The 17850-nt window shown below is 31.5% G+C and overlaps 1 protein-coding gene across 1 annotated transcript; it reads left to right on the top strand.

Moving 5' to 3' along the window:
- Positions 1-9787: 9787 nt before the first annotated feature.
- Positions 9788-11227, top strand: LOC11410891 (UDP-glycosyltransferase 84B2). The gene has a single exon (XM_003611616.1). The coding sequence runs from the start codon at positions 9788-9790 to the stop codon at positions 11225-11227; it is 1440 nt and encodes a 479-aa protein (XP_003611664.1).
- The last annotated feature ends 6623 nt before the right edge of the window (positions 11228-17850 follow it).

Genomic DNA, 17850 nt, shown 5'->3' with positions numbered 1-17850 from the left:
ATAATAAATATATACACTAATATGATTGACCTGACAACCAGGAACTTATATGGTATGATATTTTTTTTTTTTTTTTGTATATGATACATCATGACTTAAAACTTATATATGAGAAACGACTTGACAACCAAGTGTTTTATATATTACTTTTAAGTGATCTCCCATTTTTATTTTTATTTTTTAATGTTCTCACATTATAAACATTTTATATGATAAAACAGTATGTCTTCTCTTTCGCTCCGTGGAATACTTGAATCTGGAAAATTGGTTGGACCCAATTTTGATGATTGGTACCGTAACACGAGAATTGTTCTCATGCACGAAAAACTAATCGACATCATTGATAAGCCTGCTGTGACTGCACCGGTTGATGCAACCGATGTTGAAGCTGCCAAGACTTATGAGAAGTACTTGGAGCAACGTCTCACTATTAAGTGCATCATGCTAGCTTCCATGAGTTCTAACCTTCAGAGGCAACATGAGGATATGAATCCATCTGAAATTATCGAACATCTTAAGAAGATGTACGGTGGTCAAAGTAGGACAGCTAGATATCAATTGTCTAAAACTCTGTTCAGGTCCTCATTGAGTGAAAATGATCAAGTTGGACCCCATGTGCTTAAGATGATTGATCTCATCGAACAACTTGAGAAGTTGGGGTGCAATATTGGGAAAGAGCTTTCTCAAGACTTGATTCTGCAATCACTTCCTGATTCATTTTCACAATTTGTTGTGAATTTTAATATGAACAAGATGGGCTCTGATTTGCATGAGATGCTTAACTTGTTGATTGATTATGAGAATCAATTTACCTCTGAAAAGAAGAAAGGAGCTGTCATGGTTGTTGGCAAGACCTTTAAGAAAAAGGGTAAAGGAAAGTTTAATCCAAAAAGGAAACCTTTTGGACCTTCTGGTGGTGTGACCAAAACCAAGCACAAAAAAGTCAATATCAATCAAGTTGATGTTGAATGCTTCTACTGTAAGGAGAAGGGGCATTGGAAGAGAAATTGCAAGAAGTATCTTGATTCTCTGAAGAAACAAGGTAAGATATTAATGAAAAATGTTTTCATGATTTCTTTAACTGTTACAGATCCTACAATATGGGTATTAGATACTGGTAGTAGCTTTAACATCTGTAATACGTTACAGGGACTGCGGATAACCAAAAGGCTGAATAAAGGTGAAGTGAACCTTCAAGTTGGGAATGGAGCAAATGTTGTTGCTGTAGCCGTAGGATCAGTTTCATTAATAATGCCCACTGGCAGAGTGCTAGTGTTAGAAAATTGTTATTACGTTCCAGAATTTATTTCAAATGTAATTTCAATTTCTATGTTGGACAAGTGTGGTTTTCGTATTACCTTCAATAATAATATTTGCTCTATTTATCATAATGATGATTTATATGCGAATGGTTGTCTCCAACGGGGCATATATGTCTTACCGAATGTAAATTATAATTCTATTTTGCATGTTTCTTCCGGTTTCAAGAGAGGAAGAGATAATCAATTAAATAAAACTTACCTTTGGCATTGTAGGCTCGGTCACATTAGTGAGAAAAGAATTAACAAGTTACACAAGGAAGGTTACCTTGATAATTATGATTATGAATCATATGAAACTTGTGAATCTTGCCTCAAAGGAAAAATGACTAAATCTCCATTTATTGGAAGTGGAGAGAGAGCTTCTGAATTATTAGGGCTAATACATACAGATGTTTGTGGACCTATGAAAATTCAAGCTAAAGGAGGATATTCTTATTTTATCACTTTCACTGATGATATGTCTAGGTTTGGATTTTTGTATCTTATGAAACATAAATCTGAATCATTTGAAATGTTCAAAAGATTTCGCAGTGAAGTTGAAAAACAAACCGGTAAAAGCATCAAAATGCTTAGATCTGATAGAGGGGGAGAATATCTTAGTAATAATTTCATTGATTATCTAAAAGAGAATGGGATTCTCTCACAGTGGACACCTCCAGGTACACCACAACACAATGGTGTATCTGAAAGGAGAAATCGAACCTTATTAGATATGGTTAGATCTATGATGGGGTTCACTGATCTCCCATTAAATTTATGGGGATATGCTTTGGAAGCTGCTGCTTATCTTCTAAATAAAGTGCCTTCAAAATCTGTCTCTACAACTCCATATGAGATATGGAAAGGACGTAAACCAAATCTAAAACATATTAGAATTTGGGGTTGTCCTGCTTATGTTAAGAGATTGCAAACAGATAAACTTGATGCGAGGTCTAGTAAGTGTAGGTTCATTGGATATCCAAAAGAAACAATGGGTTATTATTTCTACCATCCTTCTGAACATAAAGTGTTTGTGGCTAGAGGAGGAACCTTTCTTGAAAGGGAATTTCTTGCAGAAGGTAGCCATGGTGAAGAAATAGAACTTGATGAAGATCAAGAAAATGATGAAACCCCAAATGCTCAAGAAAGTATGAATGAGGTTGAACATTCTTGCTTTGATATTTTAAAATTAACACCAAGGATACCAACCTCGACTACTTTAGCTCAAGAACCACTTACAGTTCAAGAACAGGTTAATGAACCAATCTTAGAACATGTTCAACAACAAATCAATCCAGTGCAAGAGCCTCTTAGAAGATCTAGTCGAGAACATCGTGCACCTGCAAGATTAAATTTAATGGTGCAAGTTGAAACTTCGAATGAGGATTATCATAATGATGAGGATCCTAAGAGCTATAAAGAGGCTATGCAAAGCTTGGATCGTGATAAATGGCAAAGTGCTATGGAATCTGAAATGGAATCGATGAGGATCAACAAAGTTTGGACTTTGGTTGAGGCTTCAAAGGATATTAAATCTATTGGTTGTAAATGGGTTTACAAGAAAAAGATTGGAGCAGATGGAAAGGTTGAAACCTATAAAGCTCGTCTTGTTGCCAAAGGTTATCGTCAAAAAGAAGGAATTGATTATGACGAAACCTTTTCCCCTGTGGCAATGATCAAATCGATTCGTATTATACTCGCCATAGCAGCATACTATGATTATGAAATATGGCAAATGGATGTAAAAACCGCTTTCCTTAATGGTGAGCTAAAAGAGGAAGTGTATATGACACAACCTGAAGGGTTCACATCCATGTCTAATCATAACAAAGTATGCAAGTTGCAACGGTCAATCTATGGATTGAAACAAGCATCTAGAAGTTGGAACATTCGTTTTAACAATACAATTGAAAAGTTCAATTTTGTTAAATGCGAAGAAGAACCTTGTGTTTACAAAAAGGTAAGTGGGAGCACTATCATTTTCTTAGTGTTATATGTCGATGACATATTACTTTTTGGAAATGATATACCAGCAATGCAAAGTACAAAGGTTTGGTTATCTGAGCAGTTCTCCATGAAAGACTTAGGTGAAGCAGCCTATATCTTAGGAATAAAGATTTATAGAGATAGATCTAAAAGGTTGCTTGGACTCTCTCAGTCTATGTACATTGATACCATCTTAAGGAGGTATAACATGGAAAATTCCAAACGAGGGTATTTACCTGTAGGAATTGGAGTTACTCTTAGTAGGGAGGATTGTCCGAAAACTCCTGAAGAGAGAGAACGCATGAGTAGAGTACCATATGCTAGCGCAGTGGGAGCTATCATGTACACCATGACTTGTACACGTCCTGATGTCGCTTATGCACTTGGTGTAACTAGTCGATATCAAGCAAACCCAGGTGAGGAACATTGGAAAGTGGTTAAGACCATTCTTAAGTACTTAAGAAGAACTAAAGACCAATTCCTCATCTATGGAGATTCTGAACTAAAACTAAAAGGTTTCACTGATGCAAGTTTTGCATCTGATAAAGATGATAGTAAATCTATTTCAGGTTATGTCTTCACCTTGAATGGTGGTGCAGTAAGTTGGAAAAGTTCCAAACAAGCCACAGTAGCAGATTCGACTACAGAAGCCGAATATATAGCAGCAAGTGAGGCTGCTAAAGAGGCTGTTTGGATGAAAAAGTTTATATCTGAACTTGGAGTGGTCCCTTCGATAAAAGATTATGTACCATTATTGTGTGACAATAATGGAGCGATTGCTCAAGCAAAGGAGCCAAGATCACACCAGAAATCGAAACACATTCTTCGAAGATATCACTTGATCAGAGAGATTATTGAACGTGGTGACGTCAAGATTGAAAAGGTGGATGGAAAAGAGAATGCAGCAGATCCATTCACCAAGGCACTTGGCATAAATGTCTTTGACAAGCACAAGTGGGGAATAGGATTGAAATACATGACTGATTGGCTCTAGTGCAAGTGGGAGATTGTTGGAGATGCCCAAGATCCAATCAATTATGTAACCAATTTTAGAATTAATAGATATTCATTATCTTGTTTACTGTTTAGTGAAATAGTTAATTTGATAATGTCCTTGATTAAAACTATAGACTTGTTATCATGATAGAGATTATGATAATGAGAAACAAGTCTTTTATTATTTTTTAATCTAAATTGTTCTTGATCGTATGATTGTTGTGAATAGGACATCAATAATCTAGATAGATCAATATATATGTGATAGTCTTTATTGGATAAAGATTAATAAGTCTCATTTATTAAATTACATATATAGATGATGCATATAGAGATGTGGTCATTGAACTGACTCAACTGAGAATTTCTAATGGTCGATATTACCTCAAATTGTCAATAGAAAAATTCTCAAGAAAGAATATAATAATTTTCTTTGACCTGAGATTGTCATAGTAATTAACATGTTATTTATTGTATTTTGATTCTGAACACCTAATACCTTAGGGTGCTAGTTGAAAGGATATTGGATACGATTAAATGCTTGTATAATTAATGACTAATCAAGATGGGATTCGTCAACTCTTGGTAATGAGTTTGAACTCTATGATAAAATCAAAACCCTGGCCAGGGAAACTAAATGAAAGAAGAAATGAGTTTCTTAAGTCATATATGTTAACTTATTAGAGTTTGACAATTGTACCATGCTCTAGAGTTAACAAGAGTTGTAACGACGGAAGAAAAATATTATGTCATTCTATTTGGTTCTTGAAAGTAAAATAATACTTCATACTACCTGGACGTTAAGGAGTGTTACTAGACGCCTACCTTGATTAATATATTGATTTGATTAATCTATTACCAGTTTAGTATTGAACCTACAGGGTCACACACAAACGAGTGTTCTAATTCTTACTAAAAAATTATTTTATTATTTGATGATTAAATTGAAGAATTTAATTAATCAAAATATAAATTTTCTAAGTGGAATATTATTGTATTTTTTGCTAGTACAAAGAATACAAATAATATATAATTAAATTGAGCATGTTATATATTTATTGAAAAATAAATAAATAAGAAATATTGTTGTACGTTGCATTATCTTTACTAATTATATATATAATCTATATATAGGAATATAACAATGGTCAATGGTTGATCATTTAGAAAGAAAAAAAAAATCGTACAACATTATATATATACAATTATATATAGTTATGTGGAATCATATTGGTCAATGATCACCTTAGTAGAAAAATTATTTTTCAAATAAATTAGCATTAACATGTGTTAATTGTTTTTATTGATTGACCATATGAAATAAAAGGTCATTAAGATGAGTCAACACATTCTATTTGATAGTAGTGTGTGTGACCTATAAATAGACCTTAAGTGATTTGATCACAACATACAACACAACAACAAGAATACAAAATAGAAATATGCTCTAGTTTTTTTTAGTTCCACTACTTAAAGGTTGAGGGTAAGAATTGGTCTCGGTGTGGATACACGTAGAGTCTTCATATCATTGAAGAATTTTCATGCTTCAAGAATTGATACAAAGGTACACTTTTAGTATCTAATTTATAAATTTTATAATTTATACGCAAAATAGATCCAAACTTTATTCCGTTGCATGTGTTTTGAACACTATTTTTACTTTAGTTCATTCACATTTTGTTAAAAAAAATTAAACTTTTGAAAGAGAGATTTCAATATTTTATTAAACATGACTACAAAAAAGAATTTAAAATTCTAAAGGATGCACATAAATTGAAATAAAAACAGGAAAAAAAAAAGTTGATAAAAAATATTTGAATAACTATTGTTTGAAGAAATTTGATATATTTATAAGAACAAAAAACTTATTTAACCTATTATAAATTAAGAAGAAGACTTATATATAGTAATTTGTTGATCTGATGCGAGTCGATATCTAAAACTACATGAATACAAGTTTTCATATAGGGGCGGACTCGTGTGAGGCTGGGTGTGGCAATACAACCCATACCTTTTTTTTTTACACAAAGTCTATATTATATAATATCTATGTTCTATTTCGACATATAACCAAATATAATTATTTGGTCTAGTGGTGTGGCGTATGTGTTCATACTTTTTTTTTTACAAGTATGAAAAGTATGTGTTCATACTTGGTTGTCCCAAGTTCAACTCCTAATCGAATTTGTGAGGTGAAACCCGTTGAATTGAATATTTCCCACTAAGCTGCAATGCTTCCTATGTTATCTATGTTGCAACATATATATATATATATATATATATATATATATATATATATATATATATATATATATATATATATATATATATATATTAGGATTTTGCAACTTACGTCATGCATTATCTATATAAAAAAATATATTTATAAAGGGGAGACCCATTTTTGGATTGAGATTTTTTACTCAGAATTTAACATTCACTTAAACTATTTTATCATTTTTATGATGTTATTTAAATTATAATTAAAAATTTAAATTTCACTAAAATATAAACAACACCATTACACAAGGAAAAAGTGATTGACGATTGTTACGATTAATACATATTTTGTTATTTGTGCAATTTATTTTGTCAAAATTTTTAGTCTTACTTCCTTAAAAGAAAAATTTAGCCCCAGTGATAATTCAATCTTGGATCCACCTCTGTTAAGTATTTATTATACAATTAACTTTACACTTTTAGACAACTAAAAAAAGAATCTAAGTCATTTTCATGTATATTTGCTCTCCATCCTATCTTATGATGATATTTTATTGGCAAATTTGAGTCACCATAGATCTTTTGATTAGACTATTAAGGATTCTCTTCCTCCCTCTCTTATACATTGCATCAAACTTTTTTTTTTTTTTTTTTAAGAAACTAAAATGGGATATATTAACAACGGCGGTAGAGGTTCCCCAGTACAAGGTGTACCAAGAAACTCACCCCAAAAAACAAACCGTCAAGACAAAGTATATACAAAACAAAGGTTAGTTGATACCCAAACAAATCAAAGGGTCCGACCACCATCTCTGAGAATCGTACACAAAAGTGGCGTTATTTGCTTTCAGCCACCAATACGAGTGAAATTTTACTTTCTCTAGAAGCTGTAAATCAGAAGTTTCTATGTCATTGAATAGTCTGTTATTGCGTTCATTCCAGATCAGCCACACACCAAGAAGCCAAATCAATTGAAGAAATGACCTGCGCTTCTTAGAGTAACTTGTATAATTAATAAATTGAAGGAAGTGCTCACTAATGTTGAGAGGATCCACACCAGACACCCCAATCCAGGATCTAATATGCTGCCATAAAGAACCGAACACATTGCAATGAAGAAACAGATGGGGCGCTGATTCGTCGGTACCGCACCCCGACACACACCGAATAGCGTCGCCATGAAGAAGACCGGGACGTTGAAGGTTAATTTTGGTAGGTAACCTGTCTTTCATCAACCTCCAAGCTACTAAAGACACCTTCAGGAGACGGGTTTTACCTTCCCCGTCCCCATACCCGATTCTCATATACTTACCCGTTACCCTACCCGTACCCAACGGGGATGAGAAATTGAATCTCATCCCCGTCCCCGACGGGTTCGGGTATCCCCTCCCCATCCCCGCATTGAATAATTTTTTTAATAAAAAATATAAGTTTTTATGCATCCCCAAGAGCAACGTTGTAATACATTATCCAACAATAAGCTCACTTTCACATTTGTTAGACAAAATTATTTAGTTGATCCTTTAAATATCAATGGTAGTTTTTATTAACATGACAATTATCAAACAAAATAACATAACATATCAACATAAAGTAATTTTTTACATTTGGGACGGGTTTGGGTATGGGTTTGGGGTGTGTACATATATACCCGTTACCCGTCCCATACCCGTGTTTCGAGATCGGGGAAAACTCATACCCATACCCAAACCCAATCAAAATGGGGAAAACCCGTCAAATTGGGTTTGGTTCGGGCGGATAACCACGGGTATGGATTTTGTTGCCATGCCTACCTCCAAGCTACTAAAGACACCTTCAGAAGAACCTGTTTATGCCAACTAAGATCTCTCGTTGCATCAACATCCATATTTTGATGCAATTGGATGCAACATCCCTAAATTTGTTCCTTAATTCCTATGTTATTTCCTTTTTTTTATATATACAAAAGACGATACAACTCTGTGCTTTGTAGTAATAACCAAAATTGTTAATTTTTTTAATAATGTCCCGTGAGTCTAACTCAGTTTGTATACATTGCATAATTTATGTAGGATCGGGTTCGAACCTCGGACATTCCGCTTCTCCATATTTAATTGTGTGAGCTCTAGCCACTAGGCTACTAGACAAAAAAAATAATAATACAAATTTCTATTTTCTACGAGGAAAATACATATCTTTTATTTTTGGATCGAGAAGGAGGAAAATGCACATCTTACCGTTTTTCTTCAATTTTTTTTTTCGGACAAAACTCAAAAAAAATTCTTTTAACTTTATGTATATTACAACATATATATTTAATTTATTAAAAAAAACATATATATTTAATTGGTATCACACATTAGCACATGGTTTTTGCACACCGAAATATGACGAGTATGACAATGAAGTGCATCATGCTATGGCAAAATTTGTTTCTTTATTTATTTTATACATATATTCCATGGTCAATATATATTAATTTAAGTAACTTAAAATTTAATTATGAGGTTTCTTTTATTGTACATTGAATATGTGATACTTTCGACGTATTCTAACAATTTGGAGGGAAAAAATTTAATCTAAAAAAGTTTTTTTCTTCTTCTAAAATAATACTTTTTCTGAAGGTATTTTCATTTGACCAAACTATGAAGAAATTACTAATACACAGTAATACTCTATTATAACATGTTATTAAATGTGTGTACACTTATTTGACCCAACTTTTTGACCAAACAATTAAATAAAGGTTTAAATATGTTCCTTGCACTTTTATCAAATTTTGGCATTGGTCCCTACATTTTTTTTGTTTAAAATTGGTCCTTGCATTTTGTAAAAATATTGGTATTGATCTCTCTGTTAACTTTCTGTTAAAAAAAAAACACAAAACTATTGGTATTGGTCTCTGCACTTTGTAAAAATATTGGTATTGGTCCCTGCATTTTGTAAAAATATTGATATTGGTGCCACGTGGCGTGAAATGATTGGGCCACGTGGCACTCCGTTCGTTTTGTGTTTTTTTTTTAACAGAAAGTTAACAGAGGGACCAATACCAATATTTTTACAAAGTGCAGGGACCAATGCCAAACAAAAAAAGTGCAGGGACCAATGCCAAAATTTGATGAAAGTGCAGGGACCAATGACACATTTAAACCTTAAATAAATTGAATTTTTACCAAAAAAAATAAAAAAAATAGTTAAAGAAGCCACATACTAGTATATAAGGTAGTGTTCCATGGATCCCTCATACAAGACTTAAGTATTCAAACATTTATCTTCAATTTTATTTCCTTGTGAGAGAAAAAAAAATGGCCACAAAGGAAGAAGTGAGTGTGATGATTGTGTCCAATGCTGCACAAGGACACATTAATCCTACCCTAAGATTTGCCAACCGTCTTATTTCAAAAAATGTTCATGTCACCATAGTCACAACCGAATTGGTCCAAAACCGTATTCTTAATGCCCACAATGTCCCCTCAACTACCTTAAACCAACAACCTTCCCAAAACAAACAAATCCAATTTGAGTTTTTCTCTGATGGCCTTAGCCTCGATTTTGATCGTGAGAAAAACAGTGAAACCTTTATCAATTCCATGAAAACAATTGGTGCCAAAAATATGTCAACACTCATAACAAACCTTGCCAAAGTACGTGACTATTATTGCATAATTGTTGATCCTGTTTTGTTGACAAATATTGAAAATGTTTCTAATGAACTTAACATACCCGTTGCATTTCTTTGGATGCAACCTTGTGCTACATTTTCTATTTCTTATCGTTACTTTAGGAATGTTAATTCATTTCCTGATTTGAATAACCCTAATGAGATAGTTCAATTACCTGGACTTCCTTTGCTGAAGGTAAGAGATTTTCCTACTTATATGCTTCCTTCATTTCCTCCACATTGTAGACAAATTATGGTTGATATGTGTCAAGCTTGTGACACTAATGTGAAATGGGTTATAGCTAATACAGTCTATGAATGGGAAGTAGAGGGTGTGAAATCAATGTCCTCTTTATCTCCCGTTTACACAGTTGGACCGTTGGTTTCGGATTTTATGATCGGAAAAAATGATGTTACTAATAATAATATGATTAACATGTGGAATGTTGAAGATTCATGTATCGATTGGCTCGACAATAAGCCAAATTCATCTGTTATTTATATTGCATTTGGTAGTATAGTTGTGTTGACACAAAAAGAGGTTGATAATATAGCTAATGCTTTGAAGAATAGCAAAAAATCATTTTTGTGGGTTATTAAGCCTACATTGAAAGGTTCTGAAAATGATGCTACGGAATTTCCAAAAGGGTTTTTGGAAGAAACAAAAGGAAGAGGTTTGGTTGTAACATGGTGTAATCAAGAGAAGGTTTTAAGCCACCCTGCAGTGGCTTGTTTTTTGTCTCATTGTGGTTGGAGTTCAATGATTGAGAGTGTAACTGCTGGTGTGCCAGTTATTGGTTATCCATATTGGTTGGATCAACCAACTATTGCTAAGATTATAGTGAAACAATTTGATAATGGGGTGATATTGAATTATGAGGTAAATGAGGTGCCTAGTGTTGAAGAGATAGAGAGGTGCATTAAGGAAGTGATGGAGGGGCAAGAAGCTAAGGAGATTAAGAAGAGGGCATTGGATTTGAAAGGTAGTGTGAAAAAAGCATTAGAGGAAGGTGGTTCTTCTGATAAGAGTATTGATCAATTTATCAATGATGTTGTTGATGCTCACAATTTAGCTAAAGCTTGAGCCTTTAAATTGATCTTGTACCAGAGTTACATCATGGATTTTTATCTTTTTTTTTTTGTTCAAGTTACATCATGAATTTTAATTTTAATTAATAAAAGAACTCTGGTCGTTACATTATTTATTATAATAAAAATATAAAACTATACCATTTATTTATTTTATTTTAAATAATAAGTTAATAATTATTCTTTCCTAGAGAAGATCATTAGATTACTACAATAAAATAAAAATTCACTACAATGATTGAAAATTTGAGTCTTGCTAACAAGCGGTCAAGAAATAATAAATATAAGAAACAAAATAAAAGATAGTAAAAAACAAAAGAACAATTCAAAACAAAATTATATATTATATAATTTCTATAATAATAATTAAATGTTTTATATTTTTTTATAGACAAAGTGACGACACTACTTGTTACACTTGCATACCTGCAATTTCTTAGATTCTAACTCGAACAAAACGTTCCTCTTAACAACGTTGACATTGTAAATTAAACCAAGTCTTACATGCTGAATGTTTTATATATTATATTTATACTTTAGTTAATTAAGTTTTTAGTCCCTATAAATATTTACAGTTTTGTTTTTAGTCCCTACAAAATAAAATCACACTTTTAGTTCCTAACATTTTCCTTAAGCATTTCAAGGACCAAAAATGTTGATGAAATTTTTTTATAGAGACTAAAAATACTGACAGAAAATTTTATAGGGATTAAAAATATTAACGGAAAATTTTGTAAGGACTAAAAAGTGTGATTTATTTTTATAGGACCAAAAATGTTGATGGAAATTTTTTATAGGGACTAAAAATACTGACGGAAAATTTTATAGGAATTAAAAATATTGACGGAAAATTTTGTAAAGACTAAAAAATGTGATTTACTTTTATAAAGACTTAAAACAAAACTGCATATATTTATAGGGATCAAAAACTTAATTATCCCTTTATAATATTATATAAATGTTAATATATAATAACAGTTAAATAAATACATTCACCTTCCAATCTTCTTGTGACCTTTAGGAGGTTCTAAAACGCACGCATTTTGTTAGGGTTGTAGTTGCCAATAGAAGACAGTTCATAGAAGAATACATATTCCTCTCACTTGTCTTTTATTGTATCTTAGTGTAATTACCTTCCTCATAACAAAATAAAAAATGACATCTGTCATGCCCCCTTCATTTTTAGATAATGACTAGAGACCATCAATTGAGGATTCTAGTTGTCTCGAGCTTTATGCACCATTTTTGTTGTCCGTCAATTGTGAAAAGTGAAAATGGAATAAACAAAAGGCTAAAATATGATTTTGGTCTTGTAAATATGCCTCATTTTGATTTTAGTTTCTGTAATTTTTTTTGTTGTTTTTAATCCCTGCAAATATATCTTGTTTTGGTTTTGGTCACTGACCTCACTTTTGTGATGATTTGCATACGTGACATATGATAACTGAACCCATTTATTAGAAAAATAGTCCATGCAAAATCTTTTGATTTTTAAAAAGGTCCCTACAAAATATTTTACTTTTGAAAATAGTCCCTAGAGGGACTATTTTCAAAAACAAAATATTTTGCAGGGATCAAAAACAACAAAAATAATTTACAGGGACTAAAATCAAAACGAGGCATATTTGCAAGGAGCAAAACCATATTTTAGCCTAAGCAAAACAAGTGTGTAAGCCAAAGATTTTTATCATTCCAAAATAAAAATAGTTTTATTTTTATTACTTTTTTTTAAGGAGTTTTATTTTTATTACTTAATATTATGTAATATTATATATATTTATATTGTTGTTTTGATGATATATTTTAAATTAACATCATGTAGGATATCACTTTTTTTAGGTATGTAAAATAAAGAATAATATATATATTTTTTGTTACAAAGCTAATGAGAAAACAAAGAACAAAAACAAACGGAAAAAAAGAAGGTACAAGAATTTAACTATTCTTGCAGGTAAAAGTTGCCAACATCATATGGTGAGTCATGAAGAACAAAACGATTGTCAGATGAAGTTCCAAACTTCTTCAAGAAATCTGAGCATTAGTTCCCCTCTTTAAGAGTGTGAGAAATCGTAATATTATTTTAAAGAAGCAACTATTTAATAATTTGAAAGTGTAATATTATTTAGAGGATATAATGAAGAAAAATTATGTAAAGTTAAATTTGGAACTAATAGTAATAATATTCTTTTTAGAACAAATATTTTTTAATAATATGACAATCGTTATGAATAAGATGAATTAATATAATAATTTTGGTACAAAGATGAATTGATATTTCATATGAGAATATGGGAGGAATGGGTAATCACTAATCAGTAATCACCCTAGCATCTCCAACGATTCTGCTTTACTTTTGCACCTGGACCTCATTTCCCACCTCAAACATTTGCACGAAAAACTTGGAGGGTAAATCCTCATTGTTTCCCAAGCAATATAGACTTTTTTTTTTTTAAGGGAAACAATGTAGAAATATTCTTGAGTCAATTTTTTATGCTGTCAAAAATTCCTGTCAACTCCTATTTTTTTAATGAGAATTTTGTAAAAACAAATAAATGAATACAATTTTATTTTAAGAAAAAACAAATGTTACTTTACAGATTGACAGTGGTGAACATTGGTAATGATAATTAGATTCGATTGTTGATTATTTTGTCAGCGGAACATATCAACTGTTAGTTAATTTTATTCCTATTTGTTTCAAATTTACTTTGGCATAAGGACATTTCTTTGAAGGTATCGATGTTTGTTTGATGTCTTCTCAGAAATCGGCTTCTTAGCCAAGACAACTTATTTAGGTGAGATATCATTAATCAAGACTTAGAACTTTGTGTGAGTGGATGTGGTCCTATAGAATCAACTAATCACTTATTTTTTGGATTATAACTTCTTTAGCAACATTTGTCAACATCTTTGTCGTTGGATTGATTTCTCTTCGCATCTTTAAGTGTTTCAAAGCTTGACGATCTATTATGTACGTACTTTGGTTTTAATGTGTTTGAGTAACAAGGAAAGAGCGGATTAATAGAATATTTAGCCAAAAGGAAGACTTCATCATTTATTGGATAAAATCAAGTTACAATCCCATAGGTGGTTGAAGAAAAGATACGTTAAATTAGCTTTTCGTTATCATGGCCGACAACTTAGTCCTTTCTCTTGTTTGAACATTGGCTAACAACTCTTTTGTTTTCCTTCTCATTTTGGCTTGCTTGATTATCATTTGTAAGATTTTGGTGTTTCTCTCCGATATATCTTATACTATAAGAGATGCTTTTTATTGTTAATATATTTGATTTTGGTTTGTTAAGAAAAAAACTAAACAAAAAGTAGAGTACAACTATCAATAACATATTATAAAGCTTTTATTAGTTTATTACAAAATATCTCATACATTCATTCAAATATACCTTAATTGGTCCCACCCCAAACCCTAACAAGCCCTTCACCGTTCATTAAATTAAAAAACTAAAGACCATTGGTTTGGCTTGCTCGTTGAAGATGCCAAAGTAATATTTTTAGCCCCACACGGTCCTTTAATTTGGGTATAAATACTTCCAGCACTTGAGGAATACGGCTGAAGCCAACTCAAGAATGAAGCTTTCTATTTTACTTCCAATAGTTATCATCGTGTTGGCTGTAACAAGGCCAAACACAGTAAATTGTAGAGGCTATCCCTCCCAAGTAAAGGCCATTGATGAACCTATCAATGAACTAAAGTTAAAGGTTATTGATGAACCTATCAAAGAGCTAAAGATCATGAAAGAGAAGGCCAACAATGTTTTCAGGGTTTTGATTGGTGGCCAAGTCCATACTATGACTTCAGGGCCCAGTGAAAAAGGCCCAGGTCATTAATACAGTGAAAAAATGCCGACCGAAAAATAGCTTCCGATGAAAAAAAGTCGATCAAAACATATCTTATGATATGTTCGTGTCATCAAAAGATACATTCCGGTTTATTGAAGAGCTATTGAGCAAATATGAAGGGCATATAGAACAATTTCTTTTCAGTTCTGACTATAAAATGTGTAGTTTACATATGGGTTCGTATAACAGATCAGCTTTATTTTTTATTTTTTGAGCAGATAATAGATCAGCTCTGTACATAATTTATCTATAGATAGTGTAAACTGTTGTCTATACAATATTTAGGTGTCTATAGTTATTGCGTATGAAAAAAGGGATCTATGTATATACAAAAATAAAATAAAAATTTGGCATCTATATTGTTGGCATTTTATCTTTGTAATTACAACATAGCATCGATGCTACCTAAACAAACCGTCTTCTCATAAACAGTAAACACTTTCTATTATCACAATTTTTTTTGGCAAGTATGGATCTAGGATCTTTTTTGGCATTGGATGCAAATTCTTGCACATAACACTTCAAGAAGCCCGAACAAAATCAGTTTTTTACAATCAATAGATGACCCGAAATACGCAGGTAATCAAAGTGCTATTCATACCTACATGAGATCCAGATTCTTTAGACTAAAAGAAGAATAGTTGTTGAATCAAGATTGAAAGATCTATTTTCTAATATCAAATAAGCTTTTACAATACAACTTAAAATGAGTAGTTCGAATTCAATTAATACTACAAATTTGTAAGCACATAGATTGCAAAGAATTCAATTATGTGATGATGGTGGCCAAGAATAACATGCTCTTGAAAAGTTAGTGTGTGCTTGGATGAGTTGATTGAAATTTTTAGAGAATTTAGCATTTTATTCAATTTAAATGAATTATCTTCATTTCTAAAAGTTTTTGTTTAGATAGAGTAACAAAAATCATTGTTAACATTTTTGGGCTACATTTATAAATTTTAAAAGTTTTGGGTCAATTTTGAAATTGGAAAAAATGGGAAGAGCAGTTCACAATTTTGAAATTTTATGGGTTATATGCAATATTTGAAAAAGATAAGAGCTAGAAGGATTTCAAATTCCTAGTTTTCAAGTGTCATTTGCAATTTTCTAAATCTACTTTGAATTAAATACTTTGTAAATTCTCACCATTTGATAATTCACCAAATTAATCATCCAAATAATGTAATTTACACATAAAACTTTTAAATTCTTTTAAAAAATTACATTGCCTCAAAATATTTCCGCATACAAACACACTTTTTAATGTTATCAACATTTGCTGCATATAGTTTTCATGATACAATGTATTTTATTTTATTTTATAGTTGAATGAAGTTTGCATGACTTATAATAAACCCGAAATACAATATATAATTTTTTTTTTTATCAAGTAGCCTAGTAGTTAGAGCTCACACAATTAAATTGTGGAGAAGTGGAATGTCCGGGGTTCGAACCCGGCCCCTGCATATAATATGCAATATCCCTACCAACTGAGTTAAGCTCACGGGGATGCAATATATCATTCTAGTACAATGAAATGTAGAATAATAACTTATTTGTTTGCAAAATTTGCTGGCCATTAGAGGCTATATTAAAGGAGTATGATTTAGTATTCAAACGCGACAAGTTAATTTTTGACCCTCTCAAAAAAAGTTAATTTGTGACTGAAATTGAAAATACTTAAAATTTGATAATAACAATTTAGACTTTAACCACACTTTACTTTGAGTTGAGGGAAGTGAATGTTTGCACAAATTGATTTGTAATGAAGGAGCACCTTTAGATGCTGGCTTGAAGATCTGGACTCACTGCTGACCTTAGCTTTGTAGTACTTTTTTAATGAGAAATAATATTTGAATAACCATTTTTAAATGATTTTTGTGACAACTTTCTCTCTCATACTTTCATTGTACTTTTATTCTCTCTCTTTCTTTTTATTTCTCTATTGTTATTATCCAATAAGAAGAGAGGAAAAAAGGTAGTCACTAAAATTGTTTGATTTTGGTTGTCAAAATATCATTCCTCTAAAAAAAATATTATAATTAGATTTAGACCTCAGTTTTTTTTTTTCTTTCTTCTTTTGTGTATTTAACTTTTTGTCAAATCCATTAACCACAAAAAAGATTAGAACATAATAGAATATTATATAAAAAATGGCTATCATGTAAATGAGACGCCTATTCTTTCATTATGGAACTTTTTTTTAGGTAATTCAGTGATTAGACACATATCTTATTAATTACAGAGAAGTAGAGAATCTCATCAAATTTGAATTCATACTTCTATATATCAACAACGTTTTTGCAGCTACCAAACTACCAATGGAATTGTACTCATGCTATTGTAAAACTTTATTTGAAGCTTTTTACTTTTAAAGAATTGCTATTTGTTGTGAATATATATAAGAAAGAAAAGAATAAATAAAAATAGGACATTTGACCATCAAATCCTAGCCATATATGGAAGAGTGTTGGATATTATTTTTATGTGTTGTGTTCTAGATTGGTGACGCACATGAAACTCAAGTATATCGTTGAACCAGTCACGACTAATGGATCAAGTCAGCATACCTTGAATCCTTTCTTCTCTTCAAAATTTCTCCCGCGAGTAACCAAAGACAAAGTTTGACATTGATGGCACACCGCTCTATAAAAAGTTCAATTCATCACACATGCATTGGAGAGAGTATGAGTATCTATCCTTCCAATACCTCTCCGTCTTGCTCTCTTACTTGATTTTTTTTTTCTGACCCTTTAC

This window comes from Medicago truncatula, chromosome 5 (assembly GCF_003473485.1).
Source record: "Medicago truncatula cultivar Jemalong A17 chromosome 5, MtrunA17r5.0-ANR, whole genome shotgun sequence".
Classification (NCBI taxonomy): domain Eukaryota; kingdom Viridiplantae; phylum Streptophyta; class Magnoliopsida; order Fabales; family Fabaceae; genus Medicago; species Medicago truncatula.
The sequence above is the reverse complement of the archived record's forward strand: the minus strand, read 5'-3'. Positions and strand labels throughout refer to the sequence as shown.